We start from the raw sequence: 20,947 nt of genomic DNA, 5'->3' as shown, positions 1-20,947 counted from the left end.
TGATAATGTTAAATATGACACTACTACGGCAATAATGCCACACTAGCCTACATTTAAAAAATAAATAGTATTTCAAAAATATATTTGAAACTTAATTGTTGCTAACAGTAAAAAAATGCTTAAATATCAGTAAACACAAAAAGGCTTAGGGTGTATATGTGTATTCGAGTGTTAATCTATATTTGTGAATAAAGAGAAATACTTTCGATGTGTATAAAATCACCTTAAAAACTCGTGTCCAAATTTTATATTCAGGTTTATTGCTCTGGTCTCTAACAATGCGGATTTAAAAGCGAACAGCTGTTAACAGCCGGTCAGGTTTGACGGTATTCAAATAGGTCTGTTCGCGTACTTTTCCCTTAAAAATTTGTAAAAATCTGCAAGAGAGTATGAGCCATTTTACTCTCTTTAAAAAATTTGAAAGCAAAAGTAAGCGAACGATTTCCAGTGAAAATATGCAGGAAAACAGCTAACTTTTTTTTGTTGGTTTTATTTGCTTGCTTGGGAGAAACAATTGTTTAAAAAAATATGCAGGCAATACTTCTGAGGTATTTTCCTTAGATAAACGTCTGTTTATTGATCCGAGAGTGACAAGGATAGAAGGGGGCCATTCGTCGTATCCGTAATCACCGTGCCGCTGAACATCTATCACAAATTACCGTACAATCCCATGGCAGCCGGTTGTACGTACCGCATTGGCCCGATGGAGTCTTTCATTGGTCTGACGAAGTCTTTCAGTATACAACAGACTGCTACAACAACAACCGTGCACGAAGCTACGAATGTTATCCGTAGCGCCAAGTCGCGCAAAGATGCTGAAGAGTTTGGATCTGCCTGGAATCGATTACCTTACAACTAACTGTCCTCAGCCTATTTTGAACAATATTATAGTACCCGATGTTTGAAAGATGGATAGTCTGTTCCCACTACTGAAACCTGACACGAGCAAGAAGGATTCGTACAGACCGATATCCCTTCTCTCATCAGTAGCCAAGACGCATGAGGGACTACTCCTCCCGCTCCTCTCGTTGTACAATTTGCATTCGCTGAGCATTGGCATTCGCTGAGCATACCTTTCGAATGTTGCATAGGACTACAACAGTTTTACATGCCATCACAGTATACAAAAGTACACTTGCTGTGCTGACAAAGATACCTTGGACTTACCATCAACATAAATTGCTACGACCACTGATGTGAGGCTAAGGGAGCATTCTATTTGGTTTTGTGGCGGCTATGAACACTTTGTAATCATTGAATATATCTGTATCCGTTCACAATTGCCAGACTAATTTGCACTAATTTTTTTAAATCACTTGTTTAACTGCCCAGCTAGACCCACACAATCCCATGGCAGTCTCTTCCTTCCTTAACAAATGTAAAGGAACCATATTGGTTTCATCGTAGTTCTCCGTTGAGGATGATTCCATCAAAACACTTAATCGATAATGTTTAATTGTTTAATCGATAAAATGTTTTAATTTTTTAAAAATTTCGTAATTATTCCGAAAATTTTGCACTTACCTTCTAATGTAGAACAACCGACTAGAAGTAAAATTACAAATATGGTTCTCTTATAACTTTCATTTAAGCTCCATGCCCGGTGTACATGCCCGTTTGAAAGGTTTTGAGCATCGGCCCCTGTCAACTTACACAACAATTTTTTGGTAGGCCTATTCTTTGTCCAGAGCCTATTCTTTGTCCAGCTGAATAGGCTTTGAGTTTACTTCCTTTTATATTTAACTAAACTTCCCATGAAAATTCCACTAAGGAACAGGGGATACTTTTATCATATCAATGAGTGCAGTCCGATTAATGATAAGGAATATGAAAAAATATTATAATCAGCAGATATACACAGCAAGGTGTATGTATATCGTGATTTTAAAAGCTTTATCTCAATCCGTAAAGAAAGTACCATATTGTACGTTTTAATACCTAAAAGTATGAATTAAACAAATCTTCTAATCGCCAAATATATGCTTCCAAGATGTAACTGTATCGCAAATTTCAAAGCCCTAGCTCAATCTATAAAGAAAGTTCCAAATACTACCAATTTCAGCACATGATTACGTTTTCTTCCATTCCTGGTACGATTACACCATTTCGTTTTTGGTACAACTCCCCGTATTTTTGTCAAGAGTACAATAATTTTTGCAAAATTATTTAATTTTACCTGTCTCCCTTCACTGTAAAAGTAAATAAGCTATTTCCTATTATTTAGGACTATTTGGTACCTAAATGAAGGATTTTTAAATTATTTATTTATTGTACCTTTACGCCACATTTCAGAGATCTAGCTGAATCCATAAAGAAAATATCCAGTACAATTTTTATACTATTTCTATCTACCCCTGTATTTTGTAACAACAATCATTTAAGCCATATTTCGAAGTTGTAGCTCTACCCGTTCGTCCTATGCAAAGCTTACATATTTCGTACCTTTTTGGTATTTTTAGTACCTAAATGAAGGAATGTCCAAAACTCATTACGATTCCCAACTAAGGTTGCTATAGTGCACTTGCAAATTACTAATTTTGGCCATGAACATTCCACTAAGGAACAGGGGCAAACTTCAAAACCACCTCCAGGATTCGAACCCATGCATTCAGCGTCATAAGCAGACATGCTATCCTCTGCGCTACAGTGGCCTCCAAGCCATAGTGTACTTATGTACCAACATCCACAGCTCTAACTCAAATAGTGCCAATTGCGGTACAATTTCTCCAATTTTCGGTACTATTTTGAGAGAGTATTTCACCAAATCTTTTTTTTTTCAAGATTCCCTTTGATTCCAAATTCATTCTCCTAGCCCTGCACAAAAATTCGCCATTTTGTACTTTTAAGTATCTTTACGTACGAATATTACCAAATCCCTCCTTATATAGCGCAAGCGACCCAAGACCAGCATTCGTTCAAAATTTCAAGTTTCTAGCTTTAGCCGTTTGGGCTTGGTCGTAATCAGTCTATCGGTCAACCACGTGCCTCTTTTATATATAGAGAGATCAATCCCATGGCAGCCGGTTGTACGTACCGAATTGACCCGATGGATTCCTTCATCGGCAAGAACTGCCGCTTCAGTGTACAACACACTGCTACAACAGCAACATATATAGAGATAACACAAGCTTACCCAGTGTAACCCGACCTAATCGTTCCCGGTCCGCCTATATATGAGTTTGGAGGGTTTGTTGGAACTGGGTTTCTTTCAAGTTGAATTTAAATCCGTCTTGGGTTTCTTTTTTTTATCACAAAACTATCTTCGTTTGCTTTGTTTACGACTGCGTTGAGTTGGACAAAGTCTTTGAGTTTATCATTCAGCGTTCTCATGGAATTAACTGAAGTCTCGAGTGTTGACATTAATAAATCTATTATATATCCTTTAATTGCATGGTTCACTTAAGGAAATTCTCGCTTCTCTTATTTCGCTCCATAGCACCGATCGCCACGGGAATGGAATGACCACCAATGATTATTTAAAGGCGCCAATATGACAAGGCTAGTTGTCATATCGAGCACCATAGCATGTCATTGTACCATGATGAAACTATACAGAAAACTTTTTGGTTTGTCTTTTATTTTAAGAATAAAATCTTCTCTTTAGCATTAGATCGCTATTATATGAAGAGAATTTACTCGCAAAATCAAAGATCTAACTTATACATGTTCTCCCAACATACACTTGCTACCAACTTAATGGAACTTTCGTCCACTCCCACTTAGTATGGCTCGCAACAAAATCCCTGTCTTTCATATTACATCCCTTTTCGGCAAAAAGAAATAATAAAACAAATAGTGTTTTTTGTTGGAAATTAGAAATTACAATTTTATTACATTCTCTTTTGCTTATTATTTGCTGATCTTATTAGCAATATAGGGTATTATTTTTCGCTCTTAAAATACCTCAATAAAGGATGGAAGATTGGCTTTTTGTTTTGTTCTTACCGAATAAAGGAAATGAGGAACAATAAACATTTGGAATTTCCAATGAATGCAATAGAAGAGGGTCTCGCCAAAAAGAAGACATAAAACTCCCTTTGGCAGCTTGAACACCTCCACATTTTCAGCATCACAAATGTCTTGGCGAACAAGGGCCCAGAAGTTCAGTCGAAATTTTTTGGGGGGACCATCGTCCATTGGCGACATTGAAAGAGGGAAATGTTTAAGGTCATCATTTCTCTGGCGCGAATACAAATAATTTCTAATTCATATTTGAGTGTGTGTGTGTGTGTTGCGGGGGTATTTTACGATTTTTTTGTAAAGGATTTTCTCGTTTTTCTTTTGTTTGTTGTTTCTTTTTCTCTCTTTTCTTCACATTCTTCTCTCGCTACATAAAATTTTTCTTTAGTTTTGCTTTATATAATTTGCTACTACAATTTGTTGTTACTTTTGTTTGTTATGAATTGTACATTACATTATACATAATACATATACATATATAATTTTATTATATCTTTTAGTTTTGTTGCATATCTATACATAACAAAGAAAATCAATGGGGGTATTGAGGGTGGCAAAAAAACATCGAAAGAGAAGAGAAAAAGTTAACGTCACCTGGTTGCGGCAACACAACGTGTTCGCAAACGCGATCGCAATCGCCGCCGTTTAATGACAACAAGTGTGTAGTAATTAATTATAGTAGTAGTAGTCTTCTTCTTTGTATACGCCGCATCAACAGCGACAATCTGATCGATCAGTTGTTGTTTGTTTGAGTGGGTTGGTTTGTGTGATTTTCCTTCTCTTTGAGATGGATGGATGCGTTAACTTTCACCACTCTCTTTCGTTCGTTATTGTATGCATATGTTTATAATATGTATTGTGAATATATATAATATAAATACCATAAGTTTGTTTGTTTTTAGCTTATCACAAAATGAAAATAATCATATAATTATTCATTATTATTATTATTATAGTCAATATATTATTCTTAGAATTGAACAATAATTAAACATAAAAATATATAGGACTTATTTTTAGTATATAAATGGTTGTTGGTTGTGTGTGTGTTTCGCAGGAATGATTAGCACAGTTTGTCTTCAATTTTAAAAATAAAAATATCCCAACAAACTGGTAATCACATATATCAACGTTGTTTGCAAGGTTTCAATTAAATATTTTTGTTTCAAAATAAAAATCTATTTTTTCTTACTTTTTTCTTTTTTCGCATAAACCTACTTCTGTCGATGTTGCTACAGTTGGTTGGTCTGGCGCGTATGAGTTTTTGAGTGTGTATGTATGTATATACTAGATGTATGTGTGTGTGTGTGTATAAGTTTCTTAAAATAAGAACCCATTTTGTAACAGTCTAAATTTTTATTTCTTTAAAATATTTAACTAAAACCTAAATAAATGGCTTCATTAAACCTTTTTCTAATGCGCACATCAGCGGACACTTATCACAAAAAACCCATCCAACTGCAACACCACAGCCTTCTCTCTTATTTTCAAGAAGGCCATGGTATTTGATAGATGTTGGTTGTTCCGGTTGGATGGATGCATGCTTGGATGTTCATTTGCTTAAGGGTGGGATGTTCGTTTGCCCTTAACATAAGTGTCATCTGGATAACTCCCTGTTGCGGTGTCTTTGTTTTTGGTTTCTCTCTTAGTCGTTTTCTGTTTTTCTTGTTGTTGTTGTTATTGTGATTGGTTGTTCTTTAAGTATATATTATTGTATAAGTTGTTGTTGTTGATTTATACTGGTGGTTTTTCTCACTAAACTTCTTTAACATTAAGTATTTTATTTATATGATGAAATGGTTTGTATTTGTTGTAGTTGTTTCGGTTTAAATTACAGTATTTGTATATTATATTAAATATTATTATGTTGTTGTGGTGTGTGAGTGAATTAGAATTTTGTTGCTGTTGTCTCAAAAATATGAGAAACGGGGCGGGGGAGGTTCAAAATATTCTCACAAATTTTGATCTCTACATTTTCTAGATAATAGATAATTAACAAACCAGGTTGTGTCTTGTTTCCATTTTTGTTTAAATTAAAATTAAGATTTATGACGAAAAAAAACAATAACATAAGAAGATAACGCAAAAACTAAATGTAACTAATAATTAAAAAAAAAAATATTTTACCAAATAAGAAAAAGGCCAATGCAAAAGAAAAAAACAACAATCTATCTACTATTCCCTATTGAAAACTGCAACAACACATCGAATGGCCAAATGCCCAAGAACAAGAGCAGTCTTCAGGCATACAACACAACATCCACAGACAAGTAAACGTACGCCCGTTATAGTTCGTCTTCAGAAGATTCGGTGTCTCTCATACAATGTTAGTACTCTGTGCTTACTTCCAACTCGAATCAATCAATCTATTCTATATATACAAATTGTATTGATTGATTAACCGAGAGATGAATTGGATGATGTTTGCTTAAATAAAACATTTGGGGTTGGTTGAACGTTTCTTTTCGCTATAATTTGTACAAATACTTTTTTGTGGTTTCACTCGACTAACACTGTGTCACATCTAATAGTAAATCTTTTTCCAATTATGTGTGTGATTTCCAAACGAATAACGATTAATGAATACCTTCTTAGACAATATAACGACATAAACGTTCTACGCTTACTTTGGGAGAATGACATAGGAGTTGAAGCGATGTCAATTGTTATTGTAGAACATCGACTCTGTGGTTGGCGGCGGTGTAGACTCTACCAATATGAATGTTGTTAATGTCGGCGCTGCAGCTGCTGTTACTTTAACGTTGTTATTGTTGTTTGTCGCTTTAACAGGTTGTTGCGTTTTGTTTTATCAGAATATTGACATTGAAGAAGATGATTGTTTTCTTGATGGTTGTTTTTTGTTATTGTTGTGGTTGTTTTTCTTATTGTTATTGTTGCTGTGTTGATTAATTTATTTGGTGTACAAGTAAATGGCAACAATGAGACCGTACAGACCCAATACTTCAGCGAAAATAAGAATCAAAATCATACCGACGAAGAGACGAGGTTGTTGAGCTGTACCTCTGACACCGGCATCACCAACAATACCGATCGCAAAACCTGCCGCTAAGCCTGAGAAACCTACAGCCAAACCGGCACCCAAATGGATGAAACCCCTATTTTAAATGAGAAGAGAAGTAAAGTGTCATTAGTTTATAATTTTTGTAAGTTCATCTAGATATTGTGGTTATGTTGTTCGTACTTACTTGTAAAGGGTGTATTTTGAGGGTTCTTCCAGAGCACCAGCAATGAGGACAGCTACGACCAAACCGTAAATGGCAATAATACCAGCCATGACAACGGGAATGATGGATTTCATAATCAATTCTGGTCTCATGACGGACATAGCCGCGATACCAGTACCTGATTTAGCTGTTCCATAGGCTGCTCCCAAAGCTATTAGGAATGTAAAAAAGGGAATTTTAGTTAAAAATGGAAAACATATCTATTGCATTTGGAAAAAAACCCAAGTTAATCTTACAAATCGACAACTAGACTTAAAAACCCACGATAGAAATAGATATACATATCATCATTTAAGAAGAACTTGTATACAAGCGAATCTAACTTCCGTGGGCCACAGATATCGTTATCAGTTTATTATTACAAAGTTTTATCTGCAGTCTTGACAGCAGGTTGAAATGGAGTCCTTTGCTGCCTAATTATCTAAGTTTTTGGCCTGAATGTTTGGTATTAGGTGGTAATACCGTTTACAATGTGATGAAAAAAGTCAAAACAATTCTAAAATTCATAAATAAAATTTGCAAAATATGTGCGGACATAAGTCAAATAAAATGTATTAATATTTGTGCAGGTAAATATTTTATAAATATTTTTTTAAATATTATCATTTTATTCTGCCATTCACAATAGAGGTATTTCTAAAGATGACCACACTTAATTGTGAAAAATATAATACGGTAATCCAAAGATTTTAGGAACTGTAAAAGGTGGTCAAACTGCTGGTCTTCTTCTCTAACAAATCTCACAATTTAGGGTCAAACATGTGTGAAACTGCTGTTTTTTGCTGTTCACATTTTGCAATTTTTCCGTTATATAAAAAATAGTCATTTAATATTGCTATAAATATATATATACATATATATACATATACATATATATATATATATATATATATATATATATATATATATATATATATATATATATATATATATATATATATATATATATATATATATAGGTAAATGCTGCATTCGACATGTTAACTTGTATAAATCTAAACTGTGCCACTTTTACGATATTAGGAAGTCCAAGCAGACCGTACGTCTTGGTCGTATGCGATCTTTGTGGCAATCATTAAGACAAATTATCTACACAAGCCTACACTGGTTATTTATCTAGAACTCCGTTGTGTGGAATGTCATATCCATAACATTTTCGCTGCATTGAAATGTATAGTGCTAAGATAAAATAGGGCTATTTTTGCAGAAATGTTGACATTACTGCAAAGATTTTTAGAAAATTTTGCACTTAAGATTTAGATGTAGCTTTCACCATTAGGTTGTGCAGCAGTTTGTTGTGTTCTATCTTTCGTCTGCTTGATTCCGTTGAGTGTCAAGACTCAGGAACTCTCCGACTAAAATGGGGTGCGTCCTCACGGATCTGGGTCTGGCTGGGCAGTTAAACAGGTGATATCGTGCGGTCCCTAGTTATAATCGGGACATACATCTTGCACGTCGGCATCAAACCTTGCTTTGTAGGAGTTGAGGCGGCTGCATCTGCCGGAACGTAATTGGGCCAGAACTACTCAACCATTAGGTCAACAGAATGGACCAACCTCGACAGAGTGAAGCTGTCGTATCCACATTTTCATGTGGAGGTGGCGATCCTCCTAGGGTTTAAATCCGCATTTTTCTCGGCATTGAATACACTTTCAGCGCAGTTCTTAAAACTCCCAGGGAATAGCTTTTGTTTTATTTTAGTACCATACAGTACAGTGCAAGGAAATTTGTATGAAAATGACATTCTATTCCGGACAACGAAGTTCGGAATAAATTACCAGTTCAGGCTTATGTAGAACATCTGTTGTCAGGATTGCCATGATATATTTTTCACAAATAAGTGTGGCCACTTGCAAAAAAACCCTCTATTGTGAATGGCAAAATAAAATAAAATCTAATTTTTCATACAATTGCGTGCATAAATCTCAACAAATTTTATTTTACTGCTATGCCCACACATGTTTTGTAAATTTTGATAAGAAATATTACAAATATTTGCATTTTTTCCTCGTATTGTTGCGCTGGTAACTTTTTACGTTTTGTTGTTGTTGTAGTAGCAGTGTGTGGTACACTGAGGCGGCAGCCCTTGCCGATGAAGGAATTCATCGGGTCAATCCGATACATACAACCGGCTGCCATGAGATTGCGTTTTGATTGGTTGAAGAGAGGAACAATTTTGGGGGAGGGAATTTCGAATTTTCGATAACAGCTATTTTATTTTGGCTAAACATTTGACTATTGTTTTTTGAAAAAAAAAAAAAAAACAAAATGGAACAATAAGAAAAAGAAGTTATAAACGTTGTTTGTTGTTGTTTTACTTTTGGAATAGTGCACAATTATGGCCGGCATCTTGTTACGATATTTTTGTGTTGTGATAACAACTTTCTGTCTTCCAGCATTCCAGAGTGGTCTAGTGGACAGATAAATAGATTGTGTTGTGTTGTCCCTGGTTTCATGCGGCGCATAGAAACTGCAAGTTGGAGTTTTCCTTTGGCAAAAAGAGTTTAAGTGGCTCAATCTAACGTATCGTTCTTCGCCAGAACTACTTTAATGAGTAGAATACAGGCTTGCTTCTTCTTTGTCGTCATGAATGCTGTGGTGGTCTGCCTGATACGCTGCTTTATCTTAAGGCCTAGTTCTAGGAGCTAGAATTTGCCCACGATCATTCTATCCGTTTTTTAAAGTTAGACAGAAATTTTTTTTTTTGTTTTGTAATAGCATTTGGTTTCATAGATCGCGATTTCGATCTGCAGCCGGACAATATCAGATTGTATGAATTATTTCAAGACCAAATAAATTTAGCGCAAAACATGTGAAATCTAAGAATATTAAACTATGTACCACATAATGTGATAACTATGTATATTCATATACTAATTCAATAAAGCTGAAAAACTTTTGCAAATCTTCTTAAGTGGATACATGAAGTATTGAAACCGGGAGAAACTTCGAAGTTTGTTAGAATAAGGAAAAGGAAGTAGGGAAAAACAAACTCCCAGGAAATTGTTATTCAGATTAGGGCTGTTTATGATTTAACAGCTATCACATGACATTAAAAGATAAATCCAACAGCAAACGATAAGACAAACACTTATTTACTTTCATAAATGCATTTGGATGGTATATTTGTGTTCCTATTTAAGAAATTTATGCCTTAATCCTTTTGTAATTGTGGGGGCAAATTCTTCGAATCTTCCAAATTACCACTACAATTTACTAATGGATTTTCTAGTAATGTGTGTATTGCGTTCGAAATGTTTGGTATTGGTTCTACACATCAAAATTAAAAAAGCTTGGAATATCTCTTTACTATAGTTAAAATGTACCACGTGGTAAGGTAAGCTGACAGGCAGCAAATTCAAAACGAAATAACATACATGTTTGTTTATCTGTGTCCCTAATTTCAAATAAAAACACATTGAAATTTGTCAACAAAAATGTTTTAGTTTTCTTTGTCAAAGTTTCCATAAAATAACTTGTTTGGCAACATTAATTTAACACAAGTTATTGGTAATGAAGGTCAATGGAACTGATGAACGCAAACAAATTACAGTCAATGTTATTGTGGTTTCTAAAATACATTGCAATTCAAAGATTGATATCGATAATTTGCTATATAGGGAAGTCCCTATTGATTTTGTTTTCGAAGACAGATACATTTCCTAAGTTTTGGAATTTTGGCGTATAATTTGTCAATTTCTTATTCTTAAAAACTGGTCATGTGATACATGAAAAGCTTGATTGATATCCATATGTATTTAAACAAAAAAATAAAAAGCTTTTCATAGCTGACGTTCAGATTAAGTTAACAGATGATAAGGTGAAATTAACCAAGTTTTTAGCAAACAAATGTATGGCATAAGAGAGTGAGAGATGGGTTAAAAATGAAAAAGATTGGGAGAAACTAAACAAATAAGTTATCAACTAAAACACATGACCACCATTAAACTAACATGCCAAGTTATGATGAAGAAACAAAAAATAGCAAAAAAAAAACAAATATTAGAAAACCCGTTAAAAAATACAATTGTATGACGTAAAGAAATGAGAGGAAATATTTTTTGTTTTAACGATACTTAAAACAAGAGAAGAAACCAGTTTAAATTGCAATGAATTGAACAAATTTTGCAGCTTGAGTTTGTGTGCGTGTACGAGTGAATCAATTCAATAAATTCAAATCGTTCAATGCTACGTGCTGCTCAATTGATGAGAGCAAAATGTTTCAAAGTTAATGATTGCAAAACAACTCTCAATTTCAACTCTCATCGATTAAGAGTCAGAAAAGAACCAGGTTTGTGTTTTCTGTTCAGAAGGTTATAATAAGCAAAAAAAAAAAAAAGAATACACCAATACAAACCGACCAGTCATGTGATTACGCGTATTGTCGCTTATTGCTCATAACTGGGATTTATAAAAGCTTAATAAATAATTAAAAATAATTCACATCAAACGTTTATAATACGAATATTGTTGGTATACCTACTCTACTAAAAACAATAACCCCAGAAATAACTGAACGATCGTCAGCTAACAGAAACTCTTGTATAACAAACTCTCTTTTCTTCAACTGCCTTCCTATGTATAATTGATAACACCACTGATGCTGGCTACTGGTGGGTGGTGTGGGCTTTACAATGACCTTTTTTTCTTATTTTCCCCTCTTATAACAAAGTTCATTTCATTACATTGGACAAATATAACCATCGCACTACATATACGAGCCACTATGTATACATATGAGAACATGGTAGTCAACCTTCTTTTCTTTCTCATATTCGCTTACTACAATAAGAAGGGAAAAAAGGAGTTTGCGCACTTCAGAAAAAATAAAAACCAAAAGCAACAACATGGAACATAGATGATGGGTATTTGTTGAATAAATCAATTATTAAGGCATTACATTTTAATATAATTCAATTTTCCGCTAAAAACGCCCCACGATTTAAAAGCAAGGCAAACAAAGACGAGAATAGAATAACGATGACTCAAGTCATGGAATGTCGTCAACAATAAAAAAAATGCATTTTAAAACGAAATAGAATTGTGAAAAAAGTATGATATGAAGAATAGCTTTCAGATGATGAGAGAGGGCAAATACTGCCTACTGTGCTACCCCGATTTCTTATCTTATCAGTGGAAATAATTAAGCATGTGATAGTAAGACGTTCTACCATTAAGGGAGGTGTGTATAGGTGGGGAAGGCATGTGATTGATTTCTAATTTCCTTGAGCTCTACTCACATGAAACTCCTTAGCTGTTAACTTTTGTGGGCACCTGATAAACACCCCATCAAACTATATTTTTACCAACTGGCAACACTGCTCTGTAAGCCAAGTCTTGTGACTTGTAAAAAAAAATCCCCCAAGATGAAGGTTAAACTTAACCTACAAATGGAAACACGTAAACGCTCTCCCCTTTACATATATTCTCTTTGGTATATTTCGTATTTAACGCGCAAGAGAATTGGCCCTAAGAGAATTTTTTACATTTTCTTTGAGCAATTCCTAATTACTAAAGAATTTTCTTTTGTTTTTTATCTGGATGAATGTTCTTTTTGATATATGGCACTCTGTTGTAGTATTCGCGAGCATTTTTTCCATTTCATTTATTATTCTTTTCGTGGTGGCCGTAATTCGTAAATATGCGTGTGTATTGAATTTTTTCACTTTTCCCTCTCCCATTCTCATTGTCATAAAAATCTTCTATATTCAGTATTTAGTGGCTATTCGATTTCCTCTTTCTCCTTTTCACCTATAATTTGTGTGTTTTTTCAATGTGGCGTACGTATCCCAGGAATTTTCTTCTATAAAACATTTTTTCCAATCAGATTTGGTCGATTCCAAGCAACTTGGGTTTTTTTATGTAGATTTTCTTTGTCCCTTTTAAATAATTGATTACTCACCACTGAAAATGATGGCTGAGGCGGCTCCCATAACACCGAAGAAGGGTCCATAGATAGGATTATCGCTTCCTGAATCTGCCATTTTTGTTGATGTGTTTTAAATTAAGAGGTTTTCTACAAATAAAAATTTGTTTGTTTTAAACTCGAAGTTACTACTTGTGTAATTAGTTTTGTACGATTCTTCTTTTTTATTAGCAGCTTAAGAGCTTTCTTTTACTTTTATTAGCAGCTAAAAACACAATTGCCTTGCTGCCTGCTAGTGTTCTCTTTGACGGTTGCTTGCGAACTGAAAGCGAGGAGCACGAGAAAATGTGACGTTGTCATTCACACACTAACACAATAAAATAAGGGGGCGAGCAATTTTGCGTCTTTGATAAGATACGGTTGTCTTACTGTCCAAAATCTTTTAAAACAAAAATAGTTTCAAGATAATTTTATATGAGGAATTGGAGTTATTACTTGAAGAAGAATAAAAACGAATCCAATAGTATTTTTAACAAATATTTGTTCTTGCAAGTCTGGCAATAAGCAAACTTTTTGAGGAGAGAGAGTGCCAAGTGAGAATTGTAAACTCATTCAGTGGCATAGGGTGTTGCCATTTTTTCGATTTTTCTTGCTTTAGAAACTGTGGCAGTATTACATTTTAATGTGTGTTACCATCTTTTTTAGACTTGGTCATATGACAATTGGTACTCGAGATTATTTCTGGTGAAGTTGGTAGACAACTTTACTTTTATGGAACAATCAGATATATTTATTATATGGATTGAATTTTCGCAAATTGCAATTATGATTTCTAGTGAAAACAGAAAAGTTACTAATGTATGATTTTAAAAAAATCGCAGACCACTATCCTTAAAGGTCAAGCAGTTCTGGGTAAAGTTTGTTCCAGATGCGGCAACACCTTGAAATCCGGAATACATAGCAACTTTTTAATAAAATTTCAACTTGCAAAATATTTTCCATTTTGTATAGAGTTTTTAAGAGTACATGTTTTAAAAATTTGTAATATAGTCATGTGGCGACTTTATTTCAATTTTGCAAGAATATTTTTTTAAAAACTCACAGGTGGCTTTTTTATCGTCTTTATTTTATTTACTGTGTGCAATTTAGGTTTTTGTTAAGTTTTTATTATTAGCTCAATATTCAACCGTGTTTTAATTTATAGCTTTCACACTCACAATTACTAATGCTTAATGTTGTCAAAAACCCAAAAAATTTTTGGCCTTCCTTCTTCGGTTTATTTTGGAACGGGGAGTTGCTGGTTTGCTTTGCGACTGACTTTCAAGTCGAAATTATTTTCAACGTAATTTTTGTTCTCAGAGAGGGGTATATGGTCATATGACTTTCATGTGGCCGTGTTACCATGTCACCGTGTTTACACAGTCTTACCATATTGTTTTGGGCCAAAATGTAATTAGTAATAACGTATAGTAATGACGATTGGCGATGCAAAGGCTAGGCCCTGGATGTTATATCCGCATAGAGCAATTTCGCATTGCTTTGTATTAAATCTACACATAAACAAGGGAATCAATATAAAAAACAAGAGAAAGTGATAAAGGCCGGGACGCAATTTTGGCGAAATTTTCGATTTGTTGAAGATGTTATTACGCGACATGTGCACGTGCTCAATCTATCTTGTTCCATACGCCATTTTTTTGGTTTTGAGATAAAACCCCTTTACACTGCTCTTTAAATTCGGATTTTAGGCTCGATCATCTATTTTCACTTTACAAAATCAGCTGATGAGAGCCTTAAATCCGGATTTACTGAGCAGGGTAAACGGGGTTAAACGTAATTGAAGTTTGCAGTATGCATTGAAATTGCGATATTTACATCTCAATATCTTGAAAATTATAATATCATGAAAATTCTAAGTCACAAAATCTGATATTTACTCAAAAAACTCGAAAATGGCGTATGGAACAAGATAGCATGAAATAAGAGCTAGTTTTAATCGAATGAATTGCATATTTATTTAAAAATTCATTTTTCATATGAAATGCTTAGTACGTATCACACGATGTGCACAACTTTCAGTGTACCACACTGGAAAATACATATCGTATAAAAGTACCTTAAAACAAAATTACAAGCAAAGAACAACCAGCAGTACACCACAAGTAGTGTTCATGCTATCCTATTATTGCGAAAACTATTATGCGTAAGAAGAATCTCTGATGGCTGAATTATTATAATTATTATTATCGTTTGATTTTTTTGTCCACCTAAAACCAATTGCCTTTGATCTTGCTTCTTTTTAGAATGAAAAGCAAAATAAAAACATTTTTAAAAAGTTAGGTGTGCTACAAATGTATTGGACAGGCTACGAAGATTGCGATTTTATCTCCTGTGCGCTAAGCCCCCAAAAGATTACATCCACCTACTCAAATTTTAATCAAATTATTAATTCCAAAGTGTCCCTACATGCTTATTTAATTTTGTAATGTATTATTTTCGCAATAAGCCTGTTAGAACTCTATCAAGTTTCGATTTAAATGCTCTTCGAATTACAAACTTTACAACCATCTCCATTAATAAAAATTTTCATATCATTAGGGAAACTTCGGATGCATTTGGTTTTATAATAGGTAGTTTTTTTTATTACTTTTGATATAGGTTCCAAGAAAGTTTTTCAATTAAATTCATTTTGTAAACCATTAATCCCATTGATTTAAGGCAATATGTCACGTGCTTCGCGGTTCATGCCCTACGAAACTTCAAACTACAATTTAAACCATTAAGCCATTGTAAACAACAACGATATCCATTTGTTTTTGTTATTAACACAATCACGTGTATGTGCAAACATTCATACATACATTTATGTATGATTATCATGTTATCTGATTTTCTTTCACAGCAATGATTATTTTAATATCTTATCAAAACATATACGCATGTACATTACCACTGTCATGTGGTGGAATCATATGGTGATTTAGTATAAATCATATGTTCTTATATCGGCATACCGCATTTACTCACACAGCACTGGAGCTGATGCACAGATAAAGAAATCAGTATCATATCAATGCTATTGGAAAAACAATGAACTACAATAATAGAAAGGAACTGATGGACATCCTTTATACGTAAATAAGTACTGAGTCGACTGGAGTTTCCCATAGGTGGATTGAGAAAAAGTAGCGCTAACCATATTTTAGCAATAAATGGCCATAAAAATACATTGGTAGTAAAAAGTAACAAGTTTACAGAAGCTAGATTTCTTTAAATTCGATGCAAGGACTTCAATTTATCTTTTTATTAAAGGAACAAATTTACCAACAATATAAAAAGTTCCCCTCCTACAAAAAATAACTGTAATTGTTTTCCATTGTTCAATGTTATACGTAATCGAATTAATCACAGAAAAAAAGTAATGTAATATATAAAAACTACATAAAATAATTTTTTGTTTTTTTTTCTTAAAAATAATTTTATTAGTTTAACTTTAATGGCATCTTAACACTTCTCTAAAGCTTTCGTTAATAGGGCATTCATGGTTGTCAGCAATGTGCGTGGATCTTCAGCGAGTCCTGCACCGACCATTGCATTGATAAACAGCTGTTGAACTAATAGATCAGCCAATTCCTGATCGCTTGATTTAAGTGCAAACAACTTCTTAATAATCCCATGCCTAAAAAAAAATATTAAATACATTTTACATTCTCTTACAGGTACATAAATAATGCTTAGTCTTACTTGGGATTTATTTCTAGTTGTGGCTGCAAAAGGGCATAACGATTTTCTTCAGGTAGTTGATGGCTTTGTGTTTTTATAAAGTGACGAGCTGCCGCCATTTCCTCAACTGTCACCACACAGGGATGACTGTCTAGTCTGGTAGTGACCTTTACATTTGCCACTTTTCCATTTAGTTTCTCCTTCATCCATGGCAACAGTTCGTCTATTTGTGATCTTAACAGGCTGCCTTCGCCATAATCTACCGTTGCATCTGAGCTGCTATCACGCCGCATTTCCTTCTCAACCGAAACCAGGTTTTTACTTTTGAACATTCCCAACTGCATTAACACCAGTTCATCGTATGGTTCATAGCAAAATAGTACCTCAACGTCACGTTTTTTCAAACTTTCATAGTAGGGAGACGATTCGGCCAGAACACGATTGGGAGCGGCCAAATAATAGATGTCTTTTTGTTCCCCCACATTTTTTGCGTAATCCTCCAGAGATATACGGTTTCCCTCTTTGTTCTTCGATGATTCAAAACGTAGCAGCTTGGCAATATCCTCTTTTTCATTTTGGTCGTGTGATGTCACGATGCCCTCTTTAAGAAAGAGCCCATAATCCTTGTAGAATGCTTCATACTCTGCAGGTTCCTTTTTAGACTTGTCAATTAAGAAGCGTAAAATTCTGCTGGTCAACACTGTGCACAGCTTTCTATAAGAACAGAAGTTGGGAAAGTTGGAGATTGATTAACAGGCCCTAAAATTCGATTGGTTTGAGTCACCTAATGAGTGCACTATTTTGCAAAAGTTCTCTGCTCAGATTAAGTGGTATATCCTCAGAATCGACCACTCCTTTTACGAAACGCAACCACTTGGGAACTAAATTTGCCGTTTTCGACTGTATTAGAACTTTTCGTGTATATAAAGCTACCCCCACATCGCCATCCCGTGTCATTTCAAACAGACCCGGTTTGCCTTCCGGAAAGTATAGTAAAGCTCGAATGCTAAGTGGCACGTCCGTCTAAAAATCAACAAATTAATAACAGAAAAACATTTATCAATTCAACTCACCTTGTAGTGCAATACAAATCTAGGTGTATCGAATGTATTGCCTATAAAACGATAGAACTCATCATGCTGCTCCTTGCTGACATCTTTGGGTTCCATCAGCCACACAGGTTGGATGTCATTCGCCTTTTGACCATTCAAGTATATGGGGGAACCAACAAAATTGCTGTATTTTTTTATTACTGCCATTATGCGATCCTCGTCAGCATATTCACGGCAATCCGGCTTAAGATGAATAACAATTTTAGTGCCTAGTTCCACACCTTCTGCCTCCTGAATTTCGTAACTACCAGAGCCATCAGTGGACCAGCATAAACCAGGAGAATTCACCTTAGATGAGCGTGTATAAACTTCCACTTTGTCTGCAACCATAAATGCCGAATAGAAACCAACACCAAATTGACCAATGATGTTGGAAGAATTTTCAGTAGCCGAACTTTGCTCGCGTATTTGTTCAATGAATTTCTTAGACCCACTACGGGCAATTGTACCCAAATTGTTAATAAGCTCATCGCGGGTCATGCCAATGCCGGTATCCTGTATTATTAATTGCATATTTGGTTTGTCGGTTGCTATGCGAATTTCCAAAGGCCGGTCGGAACCTTCATATTCCTTTTCGTTTTCACCGGCTGTGTGTATGGTGTAGCGAAATTTTTCCAAAGCATCACTAGCATTGGAAATTAGCTCACGTACAAACACCTCGCTTTCGGAGTACAACGAACGGGCCACAATGTCCAACAACATTCTTGTTTCAGCCTGGAATTCATGCTTATCTGGGGTACCTATAATTTTCTCCGTTTGACGAATTTTTTGAGATCCGGATGATGTTTCTGCACTTAGATGACGTGCATTTATAGCAGCTACATAAACAAATGATAAGATAGTTTATATTTTATGTAACAAAGGCGATGGGTACAACCCTACATCTAGCGATTAAACATGGAAGAGCGGCTACACAACCACCCCACCGGTTCCTACTATAAAATGTTGTGGATATTCACCTGAAAATCTCCATGGTAAGTTGTTGCGAAGGAGTATAGGAGGATGATTGCGTAATAAATGCAATTTATGACCGCTTGATGCGGTAAATCTTAAAATGCGGGCAGCCAACGACATTTTTACATGTAATTTCGACTTTTAATTTATATGTATAATCTTTTACCGATAAGCTACACAACTAGACAAACTGGACAATAGCTGTAAATTGATTTAAACGTGGCGACTGATAACGTGTGCCTTAAACGCATGTAAATGTCTTCAGATTCTAAAAAATAGCAACAAATATTATGAGACAATTTTCCAAAGTTAAAAAAGTTCTTACAAAAAATTATGATTGGATGCTGTTATGGGCATTATGGTGAGGATTATGGTAGGGATCTCAAAGTCGACTCGACTTTCGACTTATCGACTTTTTGTGCAAAAATATCGAAAAGTCAAAGTCGACTTTCAGTAACTAAAAAGCCGAACAATCGATTTTGAAGTCAAACAACTTCTCAGTGATGGCTGGTACTACGTTTGTTTTTCGCGATTACTTTTTTGAAACACTACGCAAATAACAATGATAAAATAAAATTTGTATTTAAATTTTGGCATAGGATAAAAAATTCCAAAATCTATTTTATAAAAAAGGAATCGGCGAAAAATACCGCGAAAAGCAAATTAAGTACCAGCCTAAATGGCTGGTACTATGTTCGTTTTTCACCGTTGAAAACCAATTTTTTCGCGATTACTTTTTTGAAATACACGAACAACAATGATAAAATAACAATTTTATTGTGTTTGCAGAGGTTAGCATGTCCGCCTATAACGTTGAACGTCTGGGTTCGAATCCTGGCGAGAACATCAGAAAAAATTTTCAGCGGTGGTTTTCCCCTCCTTATGCTGGCAACATTTGTGGTGTAATATGCCATGTAAAACTTCTCTCCAAAAAGGTGTCGCACTGCGGCACGCCGTTCGGACTCGGCCATAAAAAGGTGGCCCCTTATCATTGAGCTTAAACTTGAATCGGACTGCACTCATTGATATGTGAGAAGATTGCCCCAATTCCTTGGTGGAATGTTCATGGGCAAAATTTGCAATTGAGGGAATGTCCTACGGAATGAAATCAGCAAGTTTTTTTTTTGCTTTAAAATCTATTATCTAAAAAAGTAATCGGAGAAAAATTTCGCGAAAAGCGAATATAGTACGCGCCTTAAGAGGGGAATAAAGGCTGATATTAAATTCGCTTTTCGCTACATTTTTTTTATCACTGCTATTTGTGTAGTGTTTCAAAAAAGTAATTGCGAAAACCAAAGGTTTCAACGGTGAACAACAAACAACGATTTTCATTTTGATGATTTGGATAAGTAACAACATTTACAATGACTTTGCCTCTGAATATTTCCATATCCAATTATCCAGTCATGGTACAAGTAAGAGATAGGGTCATTAGCACAACAACAAAACTCTACCCCCAAAGAAACTCCTTGAGTGGCAAATGCGGTAAATTGAAATGTTAACTTGGTTTTGGAAATAAACATTATTTTATCTTCTTCAAATGTGATTTATTTTTGTATTATCATCATTATAACACTGTTTTGTGGCTTATGTGTGTAATCTCGGATCAAATAGAACATTCCGACGAGATTTTAGAAAAAATCACGGCTGTGTTATCAAGCCTTTGACATTTAGATTTACTGTAAAATCAAAACAAAAATAAAGAAAATTGTACTAAACTGTTCGCATGACCTCACCTTATAAGTACATCCTGTTATCCAGTTGAAAGTTATGCAGTTAAAAGTTATAGGGATTGGCCGTTCATTAAGGTTTAATCAGTCTATATGTGCTTGTCTTATGACATGTCACTTATCGTCACTGTATCACTGGTATTTCATTATGTATTTCAAAATTGCCTATTTACATACGATTCATCATTTTTGCTATCACACTAGTACGTTGTTTTTGTATGACATAACCTCAAAATGTGAGCAAAAGCTGAATTTTTATGGCTACAAATTGTTTCAGTTGTGAGAAAGCTCTATTAATCATAAAGAAAAACAGCAGATTTCTGTATGTTTTTGTCAGTCACCAATATAATTGAAAAA

At 34.6% G+C, this 20,947-nt stretch overlaps 2 protein-coding genes and 2 long non-coding RNA genes across 8 annotated transcripts; 1 reads left to right on the top strand and 3 right to left on the bottom strand.

The window, feature by feature from the left end:
* Positions 1 to 6,407: 6,407 nt before the first annotated feature.
* LOC106096287 (V-type proton ATPase 16 kDa proteolipid subunit c) lies at positions 6,408 to 14,404 on the bottom strand. 5 transcript variants are annotated; one of them, XM_013263949.2, is made up of 4 exons: positions 14,289 to 14,404; positions 13,108 to 13,221; positions 7,167 to 7,356; positions 6,408 to 7,076 (listed from the first exon to the last, which is right to left on the bottom strand). In XM_013263949.2, exons 2-4 carry the CDS (start codon positions 13,187 to 13,189, stop codon positions 6,872 to 6,874), a joined length of 477 nt encoding a protein of 158 aa, XP_013119403.1. In that variant the 5' UTR covers positions 13,190 to 13,221; positions 14,289 to 14,404; the 3' UTR covers positions 6,408 to 6,871. The 5 variants fall into 5 exon arrangements, with proteins under 5 accessions (XP_013119403.1, XP_013119407.1, XP_013119406.1 ...); XM_013263953.2 differs by lacking the exon at positions 14,289 to 14,404 and adding an exon at positions 14,174 to 14,273; XM_013263952.2 differs by lacking the exon at positions 14,289 to 14,404 and adding an exon at positions 13,567 to 13,662.
* LOC131997666 (uncharacterized) lies at positions 9,116 to 13,095 on the bottom strand. Its single transcript, XR_009398332.1, has 2 exons — positions 9,524 to 13,095; positions 9,116 to 9,440 (listed from the first exon to the last, which is right to left on the bottom strand). It is a non-coding gene; the product is annotated as an uncharacterized LOC131997666 (long non-coding RNA).
* LOC106096288 (uncharacterized) lies at positions 12,869 to 13,278 on the top strand. Its single transcript, XR_001222881.2, has 2 exons — positions 12,869 to 12,985; positions 13,072 to 13,278. It is a non-coding gene; the product is annotated as an uncharacterized LOC106096288 (long non-coding RNA).
* Positions 14,405 to 16,441: 2,037 nt separating the features above from the next.
* LOC106096307 (heat shock protein 75 kDa, mitochondrial) lies at positions 16,442 to 19,273 on the bottom strand. Its single transcript, XM_013263989.2, has 6 exons — positions 19,186 to 19,273; positions 18,866 to 19,128; positions 17,868 to 18,724; positions 17,579 to 17,817; positions 16,816 to 17,508; positions 16,442 to 16,750 (listed from the first exon to the last, which is right to left on the bottom strand). Exons 2-6 carry the CDS (start codon positions 18,978 to 18,980, stop codon positions 16,576 to 16,578), a joined length of 2,079 nt encoding a protein of 692 aa, XP_013119443.1. The 5' UTR covers positions 18,981 to 19,128; positions 19,186 to 19,273; the 3' UTR covers positions 16,442 to 16,575.
* Positions 19,274 to 20,947: the final 1,674 nt, after the last annotated feature.

This window comes from Stomoxys calcitrans, chromosome 5 (assembly GCF_963082655.1).
Source record: "Stomoxys calcitrans chromosome 5, idStoCalc2.1, whole genome shotgun sequence".
Classification (NCBI taxonomy): Eukaryota; Metazoa; Arthropoda; class Insecta; order Diptera; family Muscidae; genus Stomoxys; species Stomoxys calcitrans.
The sequence above is the reverse complement of the archived record's forward strand: the minus strand, read 5'-3'. Positions and strand labels throughout refer to the sequence as shown.